The 18,143-nt window shown below is 42.9% G+C and overlaps 1 protein-coding gene across 5 annotated transcripts in view; it reads left to right on the top strand.

Moving 5' to 3' along the window:
* The window catches only part of PLXNC1 (plexin C1), a 146,130-nt gene that overhangs the window by 10,977 nt on the left and 117,010 nt on the right, over positions 1-18,143 (top strand). For all 5 annotated transcript variants that reach the window (XM_087449102.1, XM_087449100.1, XM_087449099.1 and 2 more), the window contains exon 2: positions 8,579-8,719. In XM_087449102.1, the coding sequence (XP_087305228.1) occupies positions 8,579-8,719 (141 nt within the window). The remainder of the gene's footprint in view (positions 1-8,578; positions 8,720-18,143) is intronic.

The raw sequence follows: 18,143 nt of genomic DNA, 5'->3' as shown, positions 1-18,143 counted from the left end.
GGTCTTGGAAGAGTCCGCTGGAGAAGCATATTCTCAAACACACTAGCTGTTCCTAATTACTGCTCATTGACATCCTCCTGAGGCTCCTTTTCCACCAGTGACTGATTTTAAAAATTGGATTCCAAGTGCTGATCCTTGCTTCTTTGAGGCAGCAGGAGGGGTACAGGGGCCCAGAGCAGCGGTAGCTGTAGGTGTCACCGAGTATCAGCCTCCTGTGCATAGCGATGTCTCTGTGCCTCTAACCCAGGGCTTCCTCGCCCTGTGGAGCCCTTGCTGTGGACCTCTGTGAAGCCTGTAGATCCCTTCCCAGAATAATGGTTTTAAATGCATAAAATAAAAACAGAAATGCAAAGTGAACCAATTATATTGATATATAGATATATCAAAATGTTTTTTCAATTTGAGGTATAGTAATATATCTTAACACACTAAATAGCAAGATCTAGCGGCAGTAACTACCATAATTTCAAAGTACAGATTAGCATAAATGATATTTTGAGATATCTGCAATAACTACAAAACGATATGAAAATATCTGATTTCTTTTGGTGACAGAGTCACAGGCTCAGTTAATACAACTGTGGCCTGCATTCATAATTAATGAAAATGCTAGATTTCAGTTAGAGTTTGCTAAAATAAAGGTTTTTTTTTCCTCATCCAATTTCATGGGTTCCCTGAATTCTGTCCCTGATGTCAGCGGAGCCCCTGCTCCAACCATTCATTTCGGTTACCAGGTGTTTCCAAAACCAATCACATGACGTGTAAAGTGTTTCATTTTGTTTCAACACTTATTTGATTGGCTTATGTTGACAATAAGGGGTTTATTCCCATCTGTATTTTATAGATCAAGCCTTGGCCAAGAGCAAGTGCTCCATAAATGATGGATAGATGGGTGATGGGGGGATGGAGAAGCCTCAGAAAGGTTCAATGGCTGCCTGGAGACCCACAGCTCATAAGTAATAGAGCTTGAACTTGAACCCACATATTTTTTTAACTCTAAATCTCTTGTTCTTTCTACTCTTCCGTGCTACCATTATGCTATTTTTATTTTAAGGAGTTAACCCAATGCGAGTCATGTTCATACATTGTGCTATCCTAATCTTGGGAAGGAACAGTCCTCTTATTCTTTGCTTTGGTCAGGAAACACCTAAAGTACTTTGTTTACTTCTTAGAGCCACATTTTTTTTTTAAATTAATTTATTTTTCCCCCAAAGCCCCAGTAGATAGTTGTATGTCATAGTTGCACATCCTTCTAGTTGCTGTATGTGGGACGCGGCCTCAGCATGGCCAGACAAGCAGCCCGTCGGTGTGCGCCCGGGATCTGAACCTGGGCCGCCAGTAGCGGAGCGTGCGCACTTAACCGCTAAGCCACCGGGCCGGCCCGGAGCCACATTTTAAGTACACTAAATCTGTAGACCATCTATGGACTGAGATGGAACTGTCTCTTACAAGCTGTCAATGAACTGTGGATGTGAGATTTAGAGAAGGCCAAGATTTGTGGTAGTAGGAGGTATGGGGTAGTTTAGTATTGCTGCCCAAGGCAGAACCAAGGCCCAGTGTTTACAAGGGATGAATTTTGGCTCAACTGAAGAACTCTGTAATGATTAGGCCTACTTAGCAATGTACCAAGTTTGCCTGATGAGATATTGACTGAAACCATTCAAACATTGATCTTTGTATTTATTCATTCATTCAGTAAACGTTTATTGACAACGTACTACATGCCAGATGCTGAGGTGTATGCTGCATTCAAAGTGTAGAATAAGATAAACTATTGTAGAGCTTAGAGAGTAGAGTCTACTGAGAGATGGACTATACATAAAATTTAAAAAACAATCATTATAATAAGTATTTTGAAGGAAACAAATGGAGTGCTATGATTCAGAATAACAACTGGGGTAGGGATGGGAAGATCTATAGTTATGTGTCCCTGAAGAGGTGACAGTGAACTTGAAACCTGAAAGATTAGAAAGACCTAGCCTATGGGGGACAAAAAAGGGGGAGCTAGAAGAGGCAGCATGTCCAAAGGCCCTGAGGCAGAAATATGGTAACATGTTAAGGAGTCTGAGAGAAAGCTACTAGGGGAACTGAAGCAGAGTGAAAGAGAAGAGTGGTAAGGAATGAGTTTAAAGAAGTAGGCAGGGACTAGCTCAGGTAGGGTCTGGGGAGGCGTTTGGATTTCTAAGTGTGATGAGAAGCTGGTAAAGAATTTTAGGTAAGGGAGTAACATGATCTGTTTTATATTTTAATTGATCACTCTGGCTATTGGATGGAGAAAGATTGTAGGTTGAAAGGGTGAGACCAGGAGGCTCTTGCAGTAGATCAGGAGTGAGATGATGGGGCCTTAGACTGGGCGGAGGCCATGGACATGGAGAAGATAGACTTGAGATTGTTGGGAAATTCAGCTGAGATTTTTCACAGATGTGGGGAGTGATGGAAAGAGGAGTATTGAGGGTGACTGGTGGTGCCTTTTACCGTGATGGGGCAGACTAGGAAGGAACAGGGTTGGAGGGAAGAAATAACCATTTTCCAGCAACTCTGAAACTTTGTGATAGATTCCAGTGGTTCTTAAGGGGGATGGGGCCATTTACTTAGAGGGTATTTAGAAATGGGGGGGCGGGGGGGAGCTTTTGTAGTCGTCAGAATGATGGCTGGAGGCACCACTGGCATTTTATGGACAGCAGTCAAGAATGCTAAAAGTCCTGGGCCGGCCCCGTGGCTTAGTGGTTAAGTGCACGCACTCCGCTGCTGGCGGCCCGGGTTCGGATCCCGGGCGTGCACCGACGCACCGCTTCTCCGGCCATGCTGAGGCCACGTCCCGCGTACAGCAACTAGAAGGATGTGCAGCTATGACATACAACTATCTACTGGGGCTTTGGGGGAAAAAATAAAAAAATAAAATTATAAAAAAAAAAAAAAAGAATGCTACAAGTCCTGTATTACGCAGGACAGCCGCCATAATGAAGAAGTAGTCCATCTGGAATGCCAGTAGCTTCCTCGTGGAAAAACATTGATGGACTGAGTCCTTTTCAACTCTAAGAATCTAGGAAAATGCATTTTTCACACCATCAGCTACTCATATCTTTTTGTGAATTATCTGAGTCAGGTTCTTTTCACAAGTAATTGACTGAAATTAGCCAAAGGGAGCACGTGGAGATTTAGATGGGGGATGGGGTGTAGAGTGGGAGGAAGGAAAAATAAGTCTTGGAGAGTGGGACTTTGGTGGTAGGTAAGGCTGTGAGGCTGAAGGGCACTGGAGCCCTAGGAGGGAGGAGAGAAGGTGGAAGATTAAGTGGGAGGATGTGAAATACCAGCCTCACCGCTTTGCCTGTTTCCTGTGGCTGTGCTGCACCCTGCCCGAGCTTGCCTGGTGTAGAGGCTGTGTCCCTACACTTCCCTTCTCCTTTCTTCCTGCACACTTTGTGCTTTTCCTTTTGATCATTTGAGTCTCCAGTGTAAATTCTTCCTTCAGATAATCAGAGAGCTGCCGTAAACTAGAACCCGATCAATGCTGTATACTCTAGAAGAATAAAGAAAAGCGACAGGAACCTTAATGGCTAATAAAATCACTATCTAACGTGGGAGAATAATCGTTCTTTCCGTATCTCTAGCTTGATAAAGATAGTTTTCTAATTATTTTTACACGCGTGGTTTCATTTGGGCCTCACAGCAGTGCTAATAGGCAGGGCATGTGTTTTATTGTGTCCATTTTACAGATTCGGTTATTGAGGTTCAGGGACTTAACTCACCAAAATCAAGCAGTGAGTAAGGGGCAGAGCTGGGGGCCAGAACTTGGGTGTCAGGCTCCTACTGAGGTTTCCTCACTGCAAGCGGGCCCCTGGGTAAGTAACAGGAAATGATGAAAAAACTGCTTCCGAGTAAGTGAATGCCAAAGGGGAGCAGAGTAGAAAATTAACTGCCCAAGAGGCATGTTATCTGTGTGTAAGAAGTTCGTTGGCACCCAGTTGATATCTGCTTGGCCCCGTAAGGAAAACCCAAAATAAGGGAGCCCCTTTGGCACCTTGGGGGTAAAAGACTTGACTCTTGCTGGCTCCTCAACACTCGAGGCCCCACTAGGGTGCACATTTCTTCCAGCTGTTCCCATAATAGCTGCAGTGTGGCTGTGAACACCCTGCATGAGCCCTGATGAGTCATGCCATCTTTCACATGGGAGGGGCAGGGCCACGATGTTACTCAACTCCAGAGAATGCCACTCACATCCTACAATCCATGACTGGCGCTCCCTGGAGGTGTGCAGTGCACACTGGGAGTGTTTATTGTCAATGAAAGCTAGTATGAAGGAGGTGAGGCTGTTTTCCTCATGACATGCCCACTACTCCCTGTATACTCACACACATGCACGAGCACACACACCACCACTCACCCCTTCTCAGTAGCCTTGGTTCCACTTTGGTATGTCCAGCCTGAAGCTCTCTCTTTTTCAGCCCAGACGTCGTTTGAGACAAAGTTGCTTTTTCCTCAAACTGAAAAAAGTTTCCCACTTAGAGCGGGCTGAAGTGTAGGCGGGACGTTCTGGTGAGACATGGCAGGCGGGAGAAGCAGAATGACAACTCTGAGGGAACCAGGCAAGCCCAAAGGGGAGACAAGGTTTAGAGCTAAATCAAGATTGGATTTTGTTAGGAAAGGCAGAACTGGCAAGAGCATCATTACAAGGCATTAACCTTGTTACACACAGACGAACAAGCAGAGGCTGGGATTCAGAAATAAATTACACATAATAAACTAGACAGAATAGGCTGAGGGCAACATTAGCCATTATGCCCTAAGGAGAGAGAAGGGCAGGATAGAAAATAAGCCAAAAAGAGGGTAAGAATAATCTCTGGACACAGGGGGCCCGCTGCACTATTTCTCCCCTTTTTCTGCTTGGCTCCCTAGGTATTAACTTCACTTTTGTGAGGAGGTTTTTCTAGAGTCTGGCTTGCTTTTGTTTTCATTTAGCATAAGAAAGCCTTTCAGAGGGCTCCTTTTTCCATTCACAGGGACCTGTCCATTTCTGTGTGTTTCCAACACAAAAGAATCCATTTCCATTCAGCCGGAGCAGCCCTTACAGTTTATGTGAGGTCCAAGCCTGCTCTTTCCTGTTTTCTTCCCGGCTCACTGCTGTAACTGGCTACACAATCCTGATTGTGACCAGAGTCCTCAAGGACGAGAGGCACAAGCACTCATCCAGTTCCTGGGCCCTGGGTGCTGAGGAAGAGCTAGAGTCCAGTGCCAGGTCCAACAAGCCATGACTCTCATTTCTTACACAGTGACTTGCTTTTGGTTGCAGGTAACAGAAAACCCTATAAACAGTGGTTTAAACCATGACATCTATTGTTAACTTAGTTAAAAGTTTAAAAGTTGGAAGTCTAAGCTCCGTCACATCCTCGAGAACCTAGAGAGTCTTTTATTGTTCTCCTGCGCCAAACTTAGTGTATTGATTTTCATCCTCCATCTTGAATCTCACGAAAGCAAAATGGCTGCCTGCACTCTGCGCCTGACGGCCTCAAACAACGGATTTCAAAAGGAGGAAGTTGGGCAAGAGGACAGACGGACTCACCTCAGTAGTTTCCTCTTATTAAGGAGGAAACTTACTTCCAGAAGCCCCTCAAGTGGACTTCTTGTATCTCACAGGCTGTAACTGGGCCACACGGCCATCCCTAACTCTAAGGCATAGGGAAGCAAGGATCTGGTAATGGGGAACGGAATTACCATTGGGTTTGGACCAGTCATGGTTGGCCCAGGCTTGGGTTTACTGCTGCTTGAACAAAATTAAGGTTCTTGTGGCAAAGAAGAAGGTGAGAATAACTGCCATGGGTGTGGCGGTAACTGTTTGTGTTTTTAAATAAGGTAATGACAGCAAACGTGGATTGTGTGTTACCATGGGCCAGACACTGTTCTAAACTTTACTGAGGCTTACTACTAACTCATTGTGTCCTCGTAATCAGTCGATAGCAGAAACACTGTTATCGTCACTTCCTTCGTAAAGAGAAAGAAAGTGAGTCACAGAGAGGTTAAATAATGTGCACAAAATTACTTAGCTAGAAAGTGCTAGAGTCAGGGTTCAAACCCAGGAGGTCTGGCTCACTGCCCCACCCTGTCCCTATTAGGTAAGATGATAAAGTATTCTAAGTAGTGCGGAGTAAGTACATGTTACTAATAATAATACCAGCTAACACTTATCAACATGTTCTTATTAGTACTATCATTATTATCCCTTCTTCATAACCACCTCACTTCATTAGCCATATTCACAGCTGAGAAAGCCAGCCCCCAACAGGGTTAAATAAATTGTCCAGGTCACCCAGTGAGTGAGACCCAAGCTCCAATGCAATCCTAACCTCTCTGGCCCCTAGTCCCAGGCAGTTTGTTCTATGCCACCAGCTCTCAAGTTTGGGAACATTGATTTAATGGCTGTGCTACTTATACTATTGATCCAGCACTTGATTTGGAAAACTATAATTATTGAGGATCAGTCAGAAGTCAGGGGAAGGACACCAGAAAGGGTGAGACGGAATTCGGAAGCAGTTTTTCTCCTTGTTCCCTTTCAGTTTCTGAGCCACCTCTGGTTTTTTTGGAGCCAGTCTTTCACAAACAGAACATCTCATTGCACCTCAGTAAAGGTCACCCGTGACGTCATGGTTCTTGGCTAATCAGAATAGCTACAGTTATTAAGCACCTACTGTATACCAGATGTGGGAGTACACTGTTCCATTTGGTCTTCATGGATGGATAGTCAACGATCTACAGCCATTACTCTTTCTGTGTCATGAGATGAGGGAGAATGGACTCCTCCAGCCAAAGATAGTGGTAGTAGAACATTCCAGATGCCCAGACAGAGATGACGCCCAATTCTCTGAGTTAGCATCTCTGCCGTGCTCAAATATTTAATGAAAGTATTGGTTGGCCAATCTTAGGTTTGAACAATTCTGGTTTTATTTTAAAGCAAGGCATGTGGTGTGGTTTTATTTTGTTTAATCTAAAGGTCATCTGATTTTTCTTTTTCTGCTTATAGTCACAAGGCATCCTTATCTGAACAGTGATCTATTGTTGTGATTCTTAGACCCACAGAGATTTTTTTTTAACTTCAATTTTAACAGGACAGTTCCTTATCTTTCTCAACTGCATGAAAAGTATCTTTTAAGAAGAAAAAAAATCTCTACAGGGCTTTCCAAAAATCTTCTTAAACTGAGTTCACTATGGAATATTTTATGCAAATAAGTCACTTTCTCTTAGGTTATGACATCTTTTCCTTGAAAAGTGATCACAGCATTGGAGAAATTCTTGCTAGCTTATCTTTTCCTCGCAGCGCAACTTCAACAAAGAAATATAGGCGGTACTTTTAAAGGCTTCGGAAATCAATTTAGTCCATGAATCCGTTTAGTTTAGATGTTAATGAAACTTGGTGGGTTTAAAAATAATGAATATTTAATAAGATAAATTGAAAGACATAAACACTGTCGGCAATAATATAATAAAGTTGATGAGTCTTAGCCTCCCCCTGCCCATCTGCCCCTTCCCAAAGCAGGGCGATTTTAGGAGTTGCGTGGTGCTTACTAAGTTTGCCGGCTCTCCCATTGGCTGAAGCTAAAATGTGCCTTTGAAACCTTAGTATAGTTGGGAACTGAGCTCTGGCAGATAAAGTATGCTATCACACTGAGTTCAGTAGCTACAGACGGTAACGACTCTTTCTAGCTCCGTGTCTTCCAGAGATTTGTGTAACAAACTCAGTTTCCTGTCGTTGAAGGCAGGAAGCAGCATGAAGCACTCCATGCTATTAAACAAGAAAGAAAAAGACATTTTGGTCGACATTCTCCCTGATCTGGGTTTAAAGAGGGGCTTTATTTAATGATCAAGAGTTGAGCATGTGATTATATGTGCTCAAAGCTTCAGACCATTTAAATGCCTTCGGGTGGGAGTTACGGTTTTCGTTTCCTCTTCAAGAGCATCACTACCAGGTCCAGCCCTTGTGCTTGGTTCCTCTTTGGCTCTGTGGCTCTGTCTTACCCACCATCCATGACTGTATCTTTCCCTGTTTACCCTCGGAATTAATTACCCTGTCTTCGGGCTTCACACTGCACCCTTCTTGTCAATTCAGAATCCCTCCTCTCTGCCATCACACCCAAGAGGATGGTCCGTCTCACATCTTGGGAAATGGCTTGTTTAACCTCACAGAAGCCAATCCCTAGCTAAAATAAATTGCAGCAGGATCCTGCAAACAGCCAAGTATAAGACTGTCTCCCTCCCAATTCAGCAGTGGGCTCTCTCTTGGCAATAAAGTGGAACTCGGTTTCATATATCAGCTGAGGGAGTGTTAAATGGATGGCTAGCTCGCTGCTGGCAATCAATACATATTAATACATAGTAAACAAGTGGCTTTCTATGGGTTGAGCAAGCATGGTGATTTTGCAGATAAAGGGGATAAAATGTTGTTCCTGGGGATCTTGTCTAAGAAAAGGTATTTGGGGCTCAAGTGGAATCCTTCCCAGGTGGGCATGAGCGACATTTTATCATCATGAGAATTATCACTGTTAAAAATTATCTTTTTTTTTGTTTGTGCGTTTGTGTGCATGTTCAGAAAGACGGGGAGCAACCTGAAAGAGTCCAACCAATCGCATCATCTACCTTGATCCATTCCGACCTGACATCCGTTTATGGCACCGTGGTAATGAACAGGACTGTTTTATTCTTGGGGACTGGAGATGGCCAGTTACTTAAGGTTGGTTTTCTGTGCCTTCTTCAATGTCGATTTTAATAGTGATCCATTTTGTGCTTTTTTATTGCTTCTGAGTTATACACAACACCATACCAACTGCTTTGTGGACTCCTCAGAGACCCCCAGAAACGGACTGAAAGAAATTTCTGGAAATCTGTATGTAATAACCTCCCTAACCATGTAATGAAGAAGCAGGAGCCCCCTTGCTTCCCAGGAGTGTGCCAAGATACTGTTCCTTCCTTACTCATCAGCGGCCTGGCTGAAGTTAATGGGGGTCTGGCCCCTACCCTGTCCTTGACTCACCTTCCTATGACATTTAACCTTCCAGTTGTATCTCCTTTAGAATGAAAATGTACAAAGCACCTGATTTCTCACAACTTTAAAGGCTAGAGATTATAGGGCTTGAGAAGAAGGAAAAACAGGTGTTCCTTCCCTCCACCCCACTTGCCACCTGCTGAGGGGGATTATTTTCTGCCCTTTGTACCCACACACATCAAAGAGAGGTTAGAGATCTGAAATCTGTTGACAGCCCCCTGGACTTTTCTCTCTGAGGACTGTTTTCTCCCCACTGTATGGATGCACCACTGGTCAAGTTGAGATTTTTATTCACTTGGGGGAGGGGCAGTTGGAAGGAGGAGAAAAGAAAATCAGAGATACCTAATGACTTGTCTGAAATTACATAGCATTATCTTATCAATTTCATCGGCAAGCATTTATTGAATACCCCCCATGGCCTCCACCAACATCCATGGTTGGGCACTACACTATTACTGTCACCCTAAGCTGATATTTCTTTGCCTCTCTGTAGCCAGTCGATTTACTGTCAGCTCAGGTTCTAAAATGAATAGTAACAGATTTACTTTCTCAACTGATCTCCCATTGATACCTAGCTGTGTGACTTTAAGTGAATCACCTACCCCCTCTGAGCCTCCATTTCCTCATCTGTAAAATGAGACTGTACTAGACAACCTAGAAAACCCCTTTCTCTTCTGATGGTCTCTAATTCTGTCTTCTGGGTACTTATCCCACACTCTAGCCAAACCTATTTGCTTGCTCTTCTCCGAACATGCATTGTGTAGTCCTGCCCCCACACCTCTGCTCACACTGTACCCCCTTCCTGGATTGCTTTCTTTTTTTTCTCTGCTTTACTGAATCCTGTGTATCTGTGCTTTGGCTCAGCTCAAACTCCACCTCCTCTTTGAGGACTCCCAAGCCTGGAGCGACCCTGTTTTTGTCTCATCTCATTAAATACTCATTTTCTGGATCATTCTTTTGGCTCATTACAAATGTCTTGCTTTGATGCCTCACCTTGTCACTTGTGTTTGTCCTGCCTTCCCAGCTTGATGGTGAGCTTCTGAGAAGGGGGCCATGTACTCCCACAGCCTGATACCATGCCGAGTGCCTGCTAGGCATTTGATTTAATCTGTTTTCTTTGGAGGAAACCCAGTACCATATGGAAGGGAGTTTGTTTGTATACACATTCTTTTAAAATATACATTGATCATCTTTCCCGTTGTGTTAACTTTATTTCCCCAGGAAAGGTAAATATCCATCAGTCATTCTGCACCAGTTGTCGGTGCCATGAGGCGATGTCTGTAGCTATACCAACCGCGTCAGGCTGATTGGACCCATTAACCTGGCAGGAGAAGTTTCCATCCATCCTTCCTGGGCCTCCTCACCAGTTATCTCCTCGGATTTGGGATATTTTTGATGAGTGTTTTGACAAGAACACGGTTTCCCCAAAGCTGAGCCAACCAAACTGTTACATGGTAAATTGGAGGTGAAGGAACACTTGGCTATAAATAGTTCCCCATGGGACGGCCTGGTTTCGCCTGTCCTGTTTGCTCCCCGGCGGTGCATGTGCAGCTGGCCGGTTTTATGATGTTGTGGCGGAGGGGTGGGACCGAGCTGCAGCTTCAAGCTGCTGAGGAAGAGGTGGCCGATTGAAGTCTCGGTTTCCTCGGCATCTGTGTGGGGTACGCCTTCAAAAGCCACATCTGTGGCCTTGTTTTTAGGATTCGAGTAACAGGGGCTGATTGGTGTTTTTTATTTTGTGACTGCTAACATTTCTGCAGTGCTTCCTATGTGCCAGGCCCTCTCCATGTTCTAACTCATTCAGTCCTCTCCACAGCCCAGTGAGGTGGATACATGATTCTCATTCAACAGATGAGGGAACCGCGGCCCAGAGAAGTTGGATGATTTGCCCAAGGTCACACAGTGGCAGAGCAGGGATTTGAACCTGGAGTGGCTTCAGAGACTGCACTAATATCCCTCATGCTACACTGGCTTTGTGACCTCTGCCCCCGGCACAGGCACCCACTCCCTGGGGGTTCCTGGAGGGAGTGGGTAGCTTGTTGATAGGGATCCATGCGGAGAACTGATGCTCCTGGGGTGGGATGGATCAGGAGACTTAGAGGCTCAGGGAAGAATCTCAGCTCGAGAAGAAAGCAGAGCATCTGACTGAGGACTACCTCACTGGCATGAAAACTTCTTGAGAATTAAACCCCACGCTCAGCTTCCCTCAGGAAGGTTCCCTCCCTTAAGAGGCAGTTGTGAGGGAAGAATTTGAGCTGACTGGCCCCGCCAGGCTCCCTAGGACATCCCAGTCATTCCCAGATTCCCGCGTGTATCGTGTGTGCAGCCCCTGAAATTACCCCGAGTCCCGAAGACCTGGGATCGTGTAGATGATTTGGAAGGCACGGATAATCCCCAGATCCCTGTATTCAGAAACTTCAAGCTTCTCCAGTGGCAGAGTTGTCACCAGAACTGTTAGAAGAGACGAACATTGTTAGACATAAGCTTGGCTTCTTAAGCCGCAGAGTGGAGCGACTAATGAGCAGCGAAAAACAAAACCCAACCTAAGGCAGCCGCAGGGGGAGGAGGAGGAGGGAGAGGCCTGGATCACCCACAGTCTGACTCATCAGTTTCCCAGTGATCAAGAGTTGACGGGGTTTTGACAGATGCTGGGCACTGTAGTCCTGCCTGGTTAGATGAGAGGCAGGAAACAGCAGTTGGGGGCCAATCGCTGATTTTTTCCACCACACACAAAAAAACTGACTTCTTAAATCTCTGAAAACGTCATGGAGTTTTACTATAGTTTGGTGCAATTTTAAACATCATGTTAGTTACATAATTTTTTCTCATTGTAAAAGTAAAGTTGCAAAGTAGTGGGGGATGAGAGAAAGCAAAGAAAAAAATACCCCTAATTCTGTCATTTAGAGGCCACCACTGTCAGCATTTTAGATTCCTTTTTTTACGTAGTTGAGGTCAGACTCTATCCAATTTTGCATCCTTCTTTTCTTCAGTTAGTGAGGGATAATGCTTATATTAAAATGTCACAGCAAACCCTTTGTAAACAGTATCTTTAAATAGCTGTATCACTTTCTATTATGTGGAAACATTATTTTGAGCTTAAGCCGAGTTTTAAGTTTTAAAGTGTCTTTAAAGACATATACTTCTTCCAGATAATCTAGCACCGTTTCCAAAGGTAAGATTTTACTGATGAGAAGTGAAAGAACTAAAGACTTTATAATATGTTAATACCTTGACTGCCCTCTTTCTCCTGTCTTTATTCCTGAGTCTGTCTATAAGACTTTAGGAAAATGGAAGGAATTTAGAACTGAAAGGATCCTTTAAGAGCATCTAATCTGCCCCCTTATTTTATTGACGTACAGTCCTGATGGTTGTGACAACTTATGTCCAGTCACTTTTTCCCCGGTTATTTCCTCATTTTACTTCCTTTCTGAACATGATTGCATGCTATAATTTTTCAGTTGTCAGCGTCTGCACTGAGATCAGCTGAAAAAGTCTGGCCATGCTGAGTTCGGCTTTTGGGAATTCATCCTGCACGTGTCGCATAGCCAGGACACTGCAAAGTGTACGCGTTTCTAGAAACATGTGCCAAATCTTTCTCCAGATTGTGGTGCAGTCTCTCGTGTGGTAGGGATTCCTTTGAGCTGACTCGGTTGTGTACAGAAAGCAGTCCTTATTTCATGGGCAGAATTGAATCTTTTGAGCTCTTCCAGGTGGTAAAATAAGTAATAACGGAATATGCATAAAATCTGAAATTTGTAACTTTATGCCTGCCTATTAACCTTTCTTGTAAGCATAAAAGATAAGAAGGCAGCAGGCGAGGAATAATAATAGCTAACATTTCTGAGCTCTTAACTGTGTGCCAGGCGTTAGAACCAGTGTCTGCATGGGTTAACTCATTTAATCCTCACGAGTCAATGCTATTACCGTCCCCACTTTATAAATGAGAAAACCTGAGGCTGGGAGAGGTTAGGTGACTTGCTAAGGGGATTTGAACTGAAGCAATCTGTCCCCCACCCAAACTGCATTGGCAATTAAAATGTAGTCTATAAAGCTTGATAGAGTTTGTGGAACTGGTTTTTATTTTTTAATTTCTTTCTAATATTGGAATATCTGGGTTAATACAAAGATGCAAGTAACTGAGGTTTCATGAGAAGGGGCTATGGCTTCTGTGGTTTTAGTCTGTTGCTATCTAGGGACGGCCTTCTGGCAGCTGAGCTGAGTGCAGACTTCTGTGTTAGGAGAAGGCAGAGCCCTCTCTATTGGGGCTGCAAGTAGCTCCTGGGAGCCTCTGAACCCTCTTTGGGGTCCCAGCTTTTCCCCAGTGGGCTTCTTTAGAGCAAAGGTAGGGAATCTGTGTTCAGGTTGGTGTTTGGAATGGCTCCAGCGAGAGGAAGCTGGTGTTGGGTTTCTCTAGCATCCCTAGGACTGAAGTAGGGTTCAGGGTGTGGGAAGCTGTATCATGCCCTTTCCCGGTATCCAGCAGAGAAGCACTGCTCACGTGCTCAGAGTCAGGACTGGTTACCTGTATGACTCTCAGAACTCTACTCCCATTAGTGGATTTCATTTATCCAAACTGTGGATTGAAATTCAATTCAGTTCCAGAAAGTTCTTCCTGCAGTCCAACAGAAGACAAACTATGTAACACCTGAAGTATCTGCCTTGACTCTGGTTACGTTAAGGTTTTGGAGTGAAAATAAGAGAAAACAAAAATAATAAAATCTTTTATAAGGACAAGGTCTATTTATATTCCCACAGAATGTTCACATAAGGAAAAGGAGGCCATGAGGAACTCAGGACAGGACCTAGGGCCGGAAGTGGGGGTGGTGGGGATGGCTGAGCTGAGGTAATGGACCAAAAAGTAAGAACAGCAGGAAGTGTCAGAACTTGGAAATAAGCTCCATGGTTGGCTGTTTAGAATGTCATCTGAAGCTATTTCAAGTTCACCCCCATCTCATTTATTCCAGTTGTTGAGTTAGCAGGGACTCCCCAATTTAGACCTATTACTCCCATATAATCTACAAATCTAGAACTAGTGGTTCAGGCTGTAGGCTTCTCTTACTACTTACTTTCAAATAAGTAGATTGGAAACAAGAGAGGAATTTGCCTTAATCTTTATATTCCATCTTTAACACTCCCAACTACTGAAGCACGTTAAATGCTATTGATAATTACCTTGCTTTCTCTGTAGGTGTGTGTGGGTGTGTGGGTGGGTGGGTGGGTGTGTGGTATAAGTCTCCTTTGTGGCATTTCTTAGAAACTTCATGGAAAAAAATAAGTGAGAAGGTTGGTCTGCTTGCCCTGCAACTGGTTATCCCCACCAGTGTGAGGCATAAGAAAAGAAATTCGGCATAAAATATTTTAGCTTTTTGAACACCCATAGCTTTTCCATCTGAGGTAATAGCAAAGAAAAAAAAAGAGTCTGTTTAATTTTTCTCCCCCCTCGTTTTCCTCATCATGCTATCCTTCCCGTGGGTGGTCTTGAACTTGTAATGCAACTAACTGTATGGTGTGGAAGTCTCGCACACCATACACGTCAGGACTGTAGTTGGAAGGTTTTTTTGTATGCAACAAAAATCCCAAGGCTAGTTAATAGCCTACCATGAGGCTTCAGGAAGATGTCAGCAGAAACAATATGTTGACATGAACTGAAATTATCCATTGGGGAAAATTTGTTTTCTGCTCAGGCTTTGGCTGGAAAAATCTGAAGAGCCCTATAAAATCTTGAATGCTAATAGAGTATTTTTTTCATTTAATAAACATTTATTGAGCACCTTTTATGTGCCAGGCACTATTCTGAGGGCTGAGGATACAAAATGAACAAAACAGATGATGCCCCTGCTCTCATGGTGGGAAGAAAAAGACAGAAAACAAATAAATGGATTCATCATGATAAAGTCGTTTCAGATAGTGATAAGTGCTATGAAGAAAACAGAGTGCTGGGTAGAGAGTGACAGTGGAGTATGGTAGGAAGACGACCAGGGAAAGCTCGGAGGAGGTGACATTTGAAACTCAAAGGATGAGGGGGTATGTAAGAATATACATGACAGGGCTCAGGCTGACTTCAGATTAGATCCATGTTAAGGGTTTATCTTGAAAGCAGTAGATAAAATCCACATCATGCCCAGGGAGTATGTATGAATTGGATGAGGTTTCTCTTATGCAAAATTCAACCCATTTTGGGGTTTTGTGACTCATTGTTACTTCCTGCAACACTTCACTGATCGTAATCCTTTTCCAAGGCTGTCCAGCTCAACTGAGCTGAGGAAGGAACGCTTCCCTTGCTCCGGTCTTGCTGGCTTTCTTCTCTGTGTTTTGCTCCGGTCTTGCTGGCTTTCTTCTCTGTGTTAATGTTGACATGAATTTTGCATTTAGAAGATCCAAGTGTTCCATTGGTGTCCCTGGGCCCAGCTGTGGGGATGGGGATGGGTGGGGTAGGAGGTGATATTAATAGAAATCAGGAGGAAAAAGAGAGCCATCTCTCTCCTGTCCTGTAGTCATCTGAGAGAGATGTGGGCCACAGAAGCTGAGACTGCTGTCCCTCTTTGTAGCACGTTTGAGTCTCTTGTGATGAAAATGAAAACTACTTCTTGTTCTGTCCTTGGGGTTATGGAGATCATTCTCTGTATAATCTAGCAAAAAAGAAAACAGTTTGACCCACTCATCCTCAAACAATTTTTAAGTTTAAATTGTATGTATGTATTTTTTGAGATAATACATTGACATTGTTCAAAACTCGAAAGAACAAAGAGAATATACAGTGAAAGTCACATGTTCCTGACCTCTGAGACAACCAATGATATTGGTTTCTTGGGTATCAGATATTTTATATATGTCTGCAAGCAAAAGGGGGAAGATAGTCTTTCCTCCCTTTTATTAAACATATACCGTATTAAACTTATATGTATATATGTATATACAAATATATACATATTTAATAAATATTAAACATAACACATAATACATAAAGAGCTTTCTAATTATTTTTATGGCTAAATAGTATTCCATTGTTTGTACTATAGTGTACTTAACCTGTCTCCGGTGGTTGGACATTTAGGTTGCTTCAATCTTTTATTTATAACACATGATGCTGCAATGAATATTCACATACATATATCATTTCATATATATACATGAGGGGCTGCGGGATCTAAGGGTATGTGCTTTATAATTTTGATAAATAATGCCAAATTACCTTCCAGAGAAATCTCACTCCCACCATCAATGAAGCATACCAACTTAAACCCAGCATCCATAGTTATCAGGACAAGCTTCAGTGTAGGCCGCTTTAGGTAGCTTGTTCAGGAAACTGGTTGATAAACCCTGGCACATAGTACACTTTGGTAATTAAAGAAAAAATGTGAGAAAGAGAGGCTTCCTTGCCATAATTCAGAGTTGTAGAGTGAATACTGGTGCCTCATCTCTGAGGTATCAGGTAAATAAATCAAAGTTGCCCCAAACTAGATCTTTCCAGCTTCTACCCTTCTGCATCAACTGTGCTCCAAGAGTAAATAAAATAAGCCCCAATATAACTGCAAGGCAGCTCCTAACTCACTTAAAATGGATGAGTGGTGGTGGTTTGTAAGGTTTTTTTTTTATTGAGGTATAATTGACATATAACATCAGATGTACAACATAATGATTTGATATTTGTACAAATTGTGAAGTGATCGCCAAAATAAACTTAGTTAACATCTGTCACCACACGTAGTTACAAATTGTTTTCCCTTGTGATGAGAACTTTTAACATTTATTCTCATAGCAACTTTCAAATATATAGTCCAGTATTATTAACTATAATCACCATGCTGTGCATTACTGTAAATTTATGTTTACTTTCTTATTTTACAGCAAATCCCAGACACCAGGTCATTTCATTCCTACATATTTCATTATGCATCTCTAAAAAAACTATGATCGTTTTCTTCAATAACCATAACGCTATTATCACAACAAACAAAATTATCAGTAATTCTTTAGAGTTATCTAATATCGAGTCCATATGACTAAATTTTCCTGACTGGCTCAAAAATGTCTTTTTAAAATTGTTTTTGTTCAAATTGGTATCCGAACAAGGTCCTCAAACCACATTTGGTTGTTGTGTTTCTTTTCATCTGGAGTGGCCTCCTCCTAGTCATGGCTGTCCACTTTTTGAGGAAATCACTCCTTTTATAAATACCCATGGACTGAATGAGGAAACAAATTCAGTGCTGTAGAGTGCCTCACATTGTGGCTTTGGCTGTTTGCTTTCTTCTGGTGTCATTTAGCTGGTTCCTCTACCCTTTCTGTTTCCTAATGCTAAGTGGAAGGTAGCACTAAAGGCTTGATTAGATTCAGCTTTATGGGCAAGAAGACTTCATAAGTGGTTCTGCCAAATGATGCTTCTGATGTGACAAATTCCTCAAGAGAAATCTGGGCAGCAGCCTATCTTCTCTTGAGTCTCACTTAAGAATATTTCTATCAATCTTTTTTTTTTTTTTAACTGGCTTCCTGTTTCTCTTCTTCTGTACAACTACTTTCCAGAACCAGATCAACTCTTTGAATCTGAGCTGATTAATAAAGAATATAAATTATAAATGGGAAAACAAGAATCTAGCAAATCCATACTTGGTCAGTGCCTACTGGTTGTCTCCCTTCCTTCATAGTTTTCTGTAGGCCAGTGTTGTCCAATAGAACTTACCATGATGGTGGAATGTTCAGTATCTGCACGTTCACTATGGTAGCCACTAACCATATGTAGCTAGTGAGCACTTGACTTGTGGCTAGTGCGACTGAGGACCTGAATATTTAATTAAAATCTCAATAGCTATACGTGGCTGGAGGCTACCATGTTGGATGGTACAGCTATAGAGTCATTTTGAAATGACTTGAGGCACAGATATTTCCCGCCTCCCTTGGGAACTGACTGTTTCTGTTCCTTTTTTAAAAGTCATTTTTAGTATATTTAGTTAGTGAGATTGACTTTTACAGAGATGCTACTGAATTTAGTGAGCAATTCATAGGCGCTTAGTTGCACAAATCCACCTGGGCTTGACCCAGAGCAGATGATGGAAGGAAGTCACTATCACAGGACAAAGCCAGACTCAAGTCCAGGTCCTGGGAGTGGGGGCACATG

Source organism: Ceratotherium simum, chromosome 25 (assembly GCF_057802395.1).
Source record: "Ceratotherium simum simum isolate JZ-2026a chromosome 25, ASM5780239v1, whole genome shotgun sequence".
NCBI lineage: Eukaryota > Metazoa > Chordata > Mammalia > Perissodactyla > Rhinocerotidae > Ceratotherium > Ceratotherium simum.
Note: the sequence above shows the minus strand (reverse complement) of the source record. Positions and strands in the feature narration are given on the sequence as shown.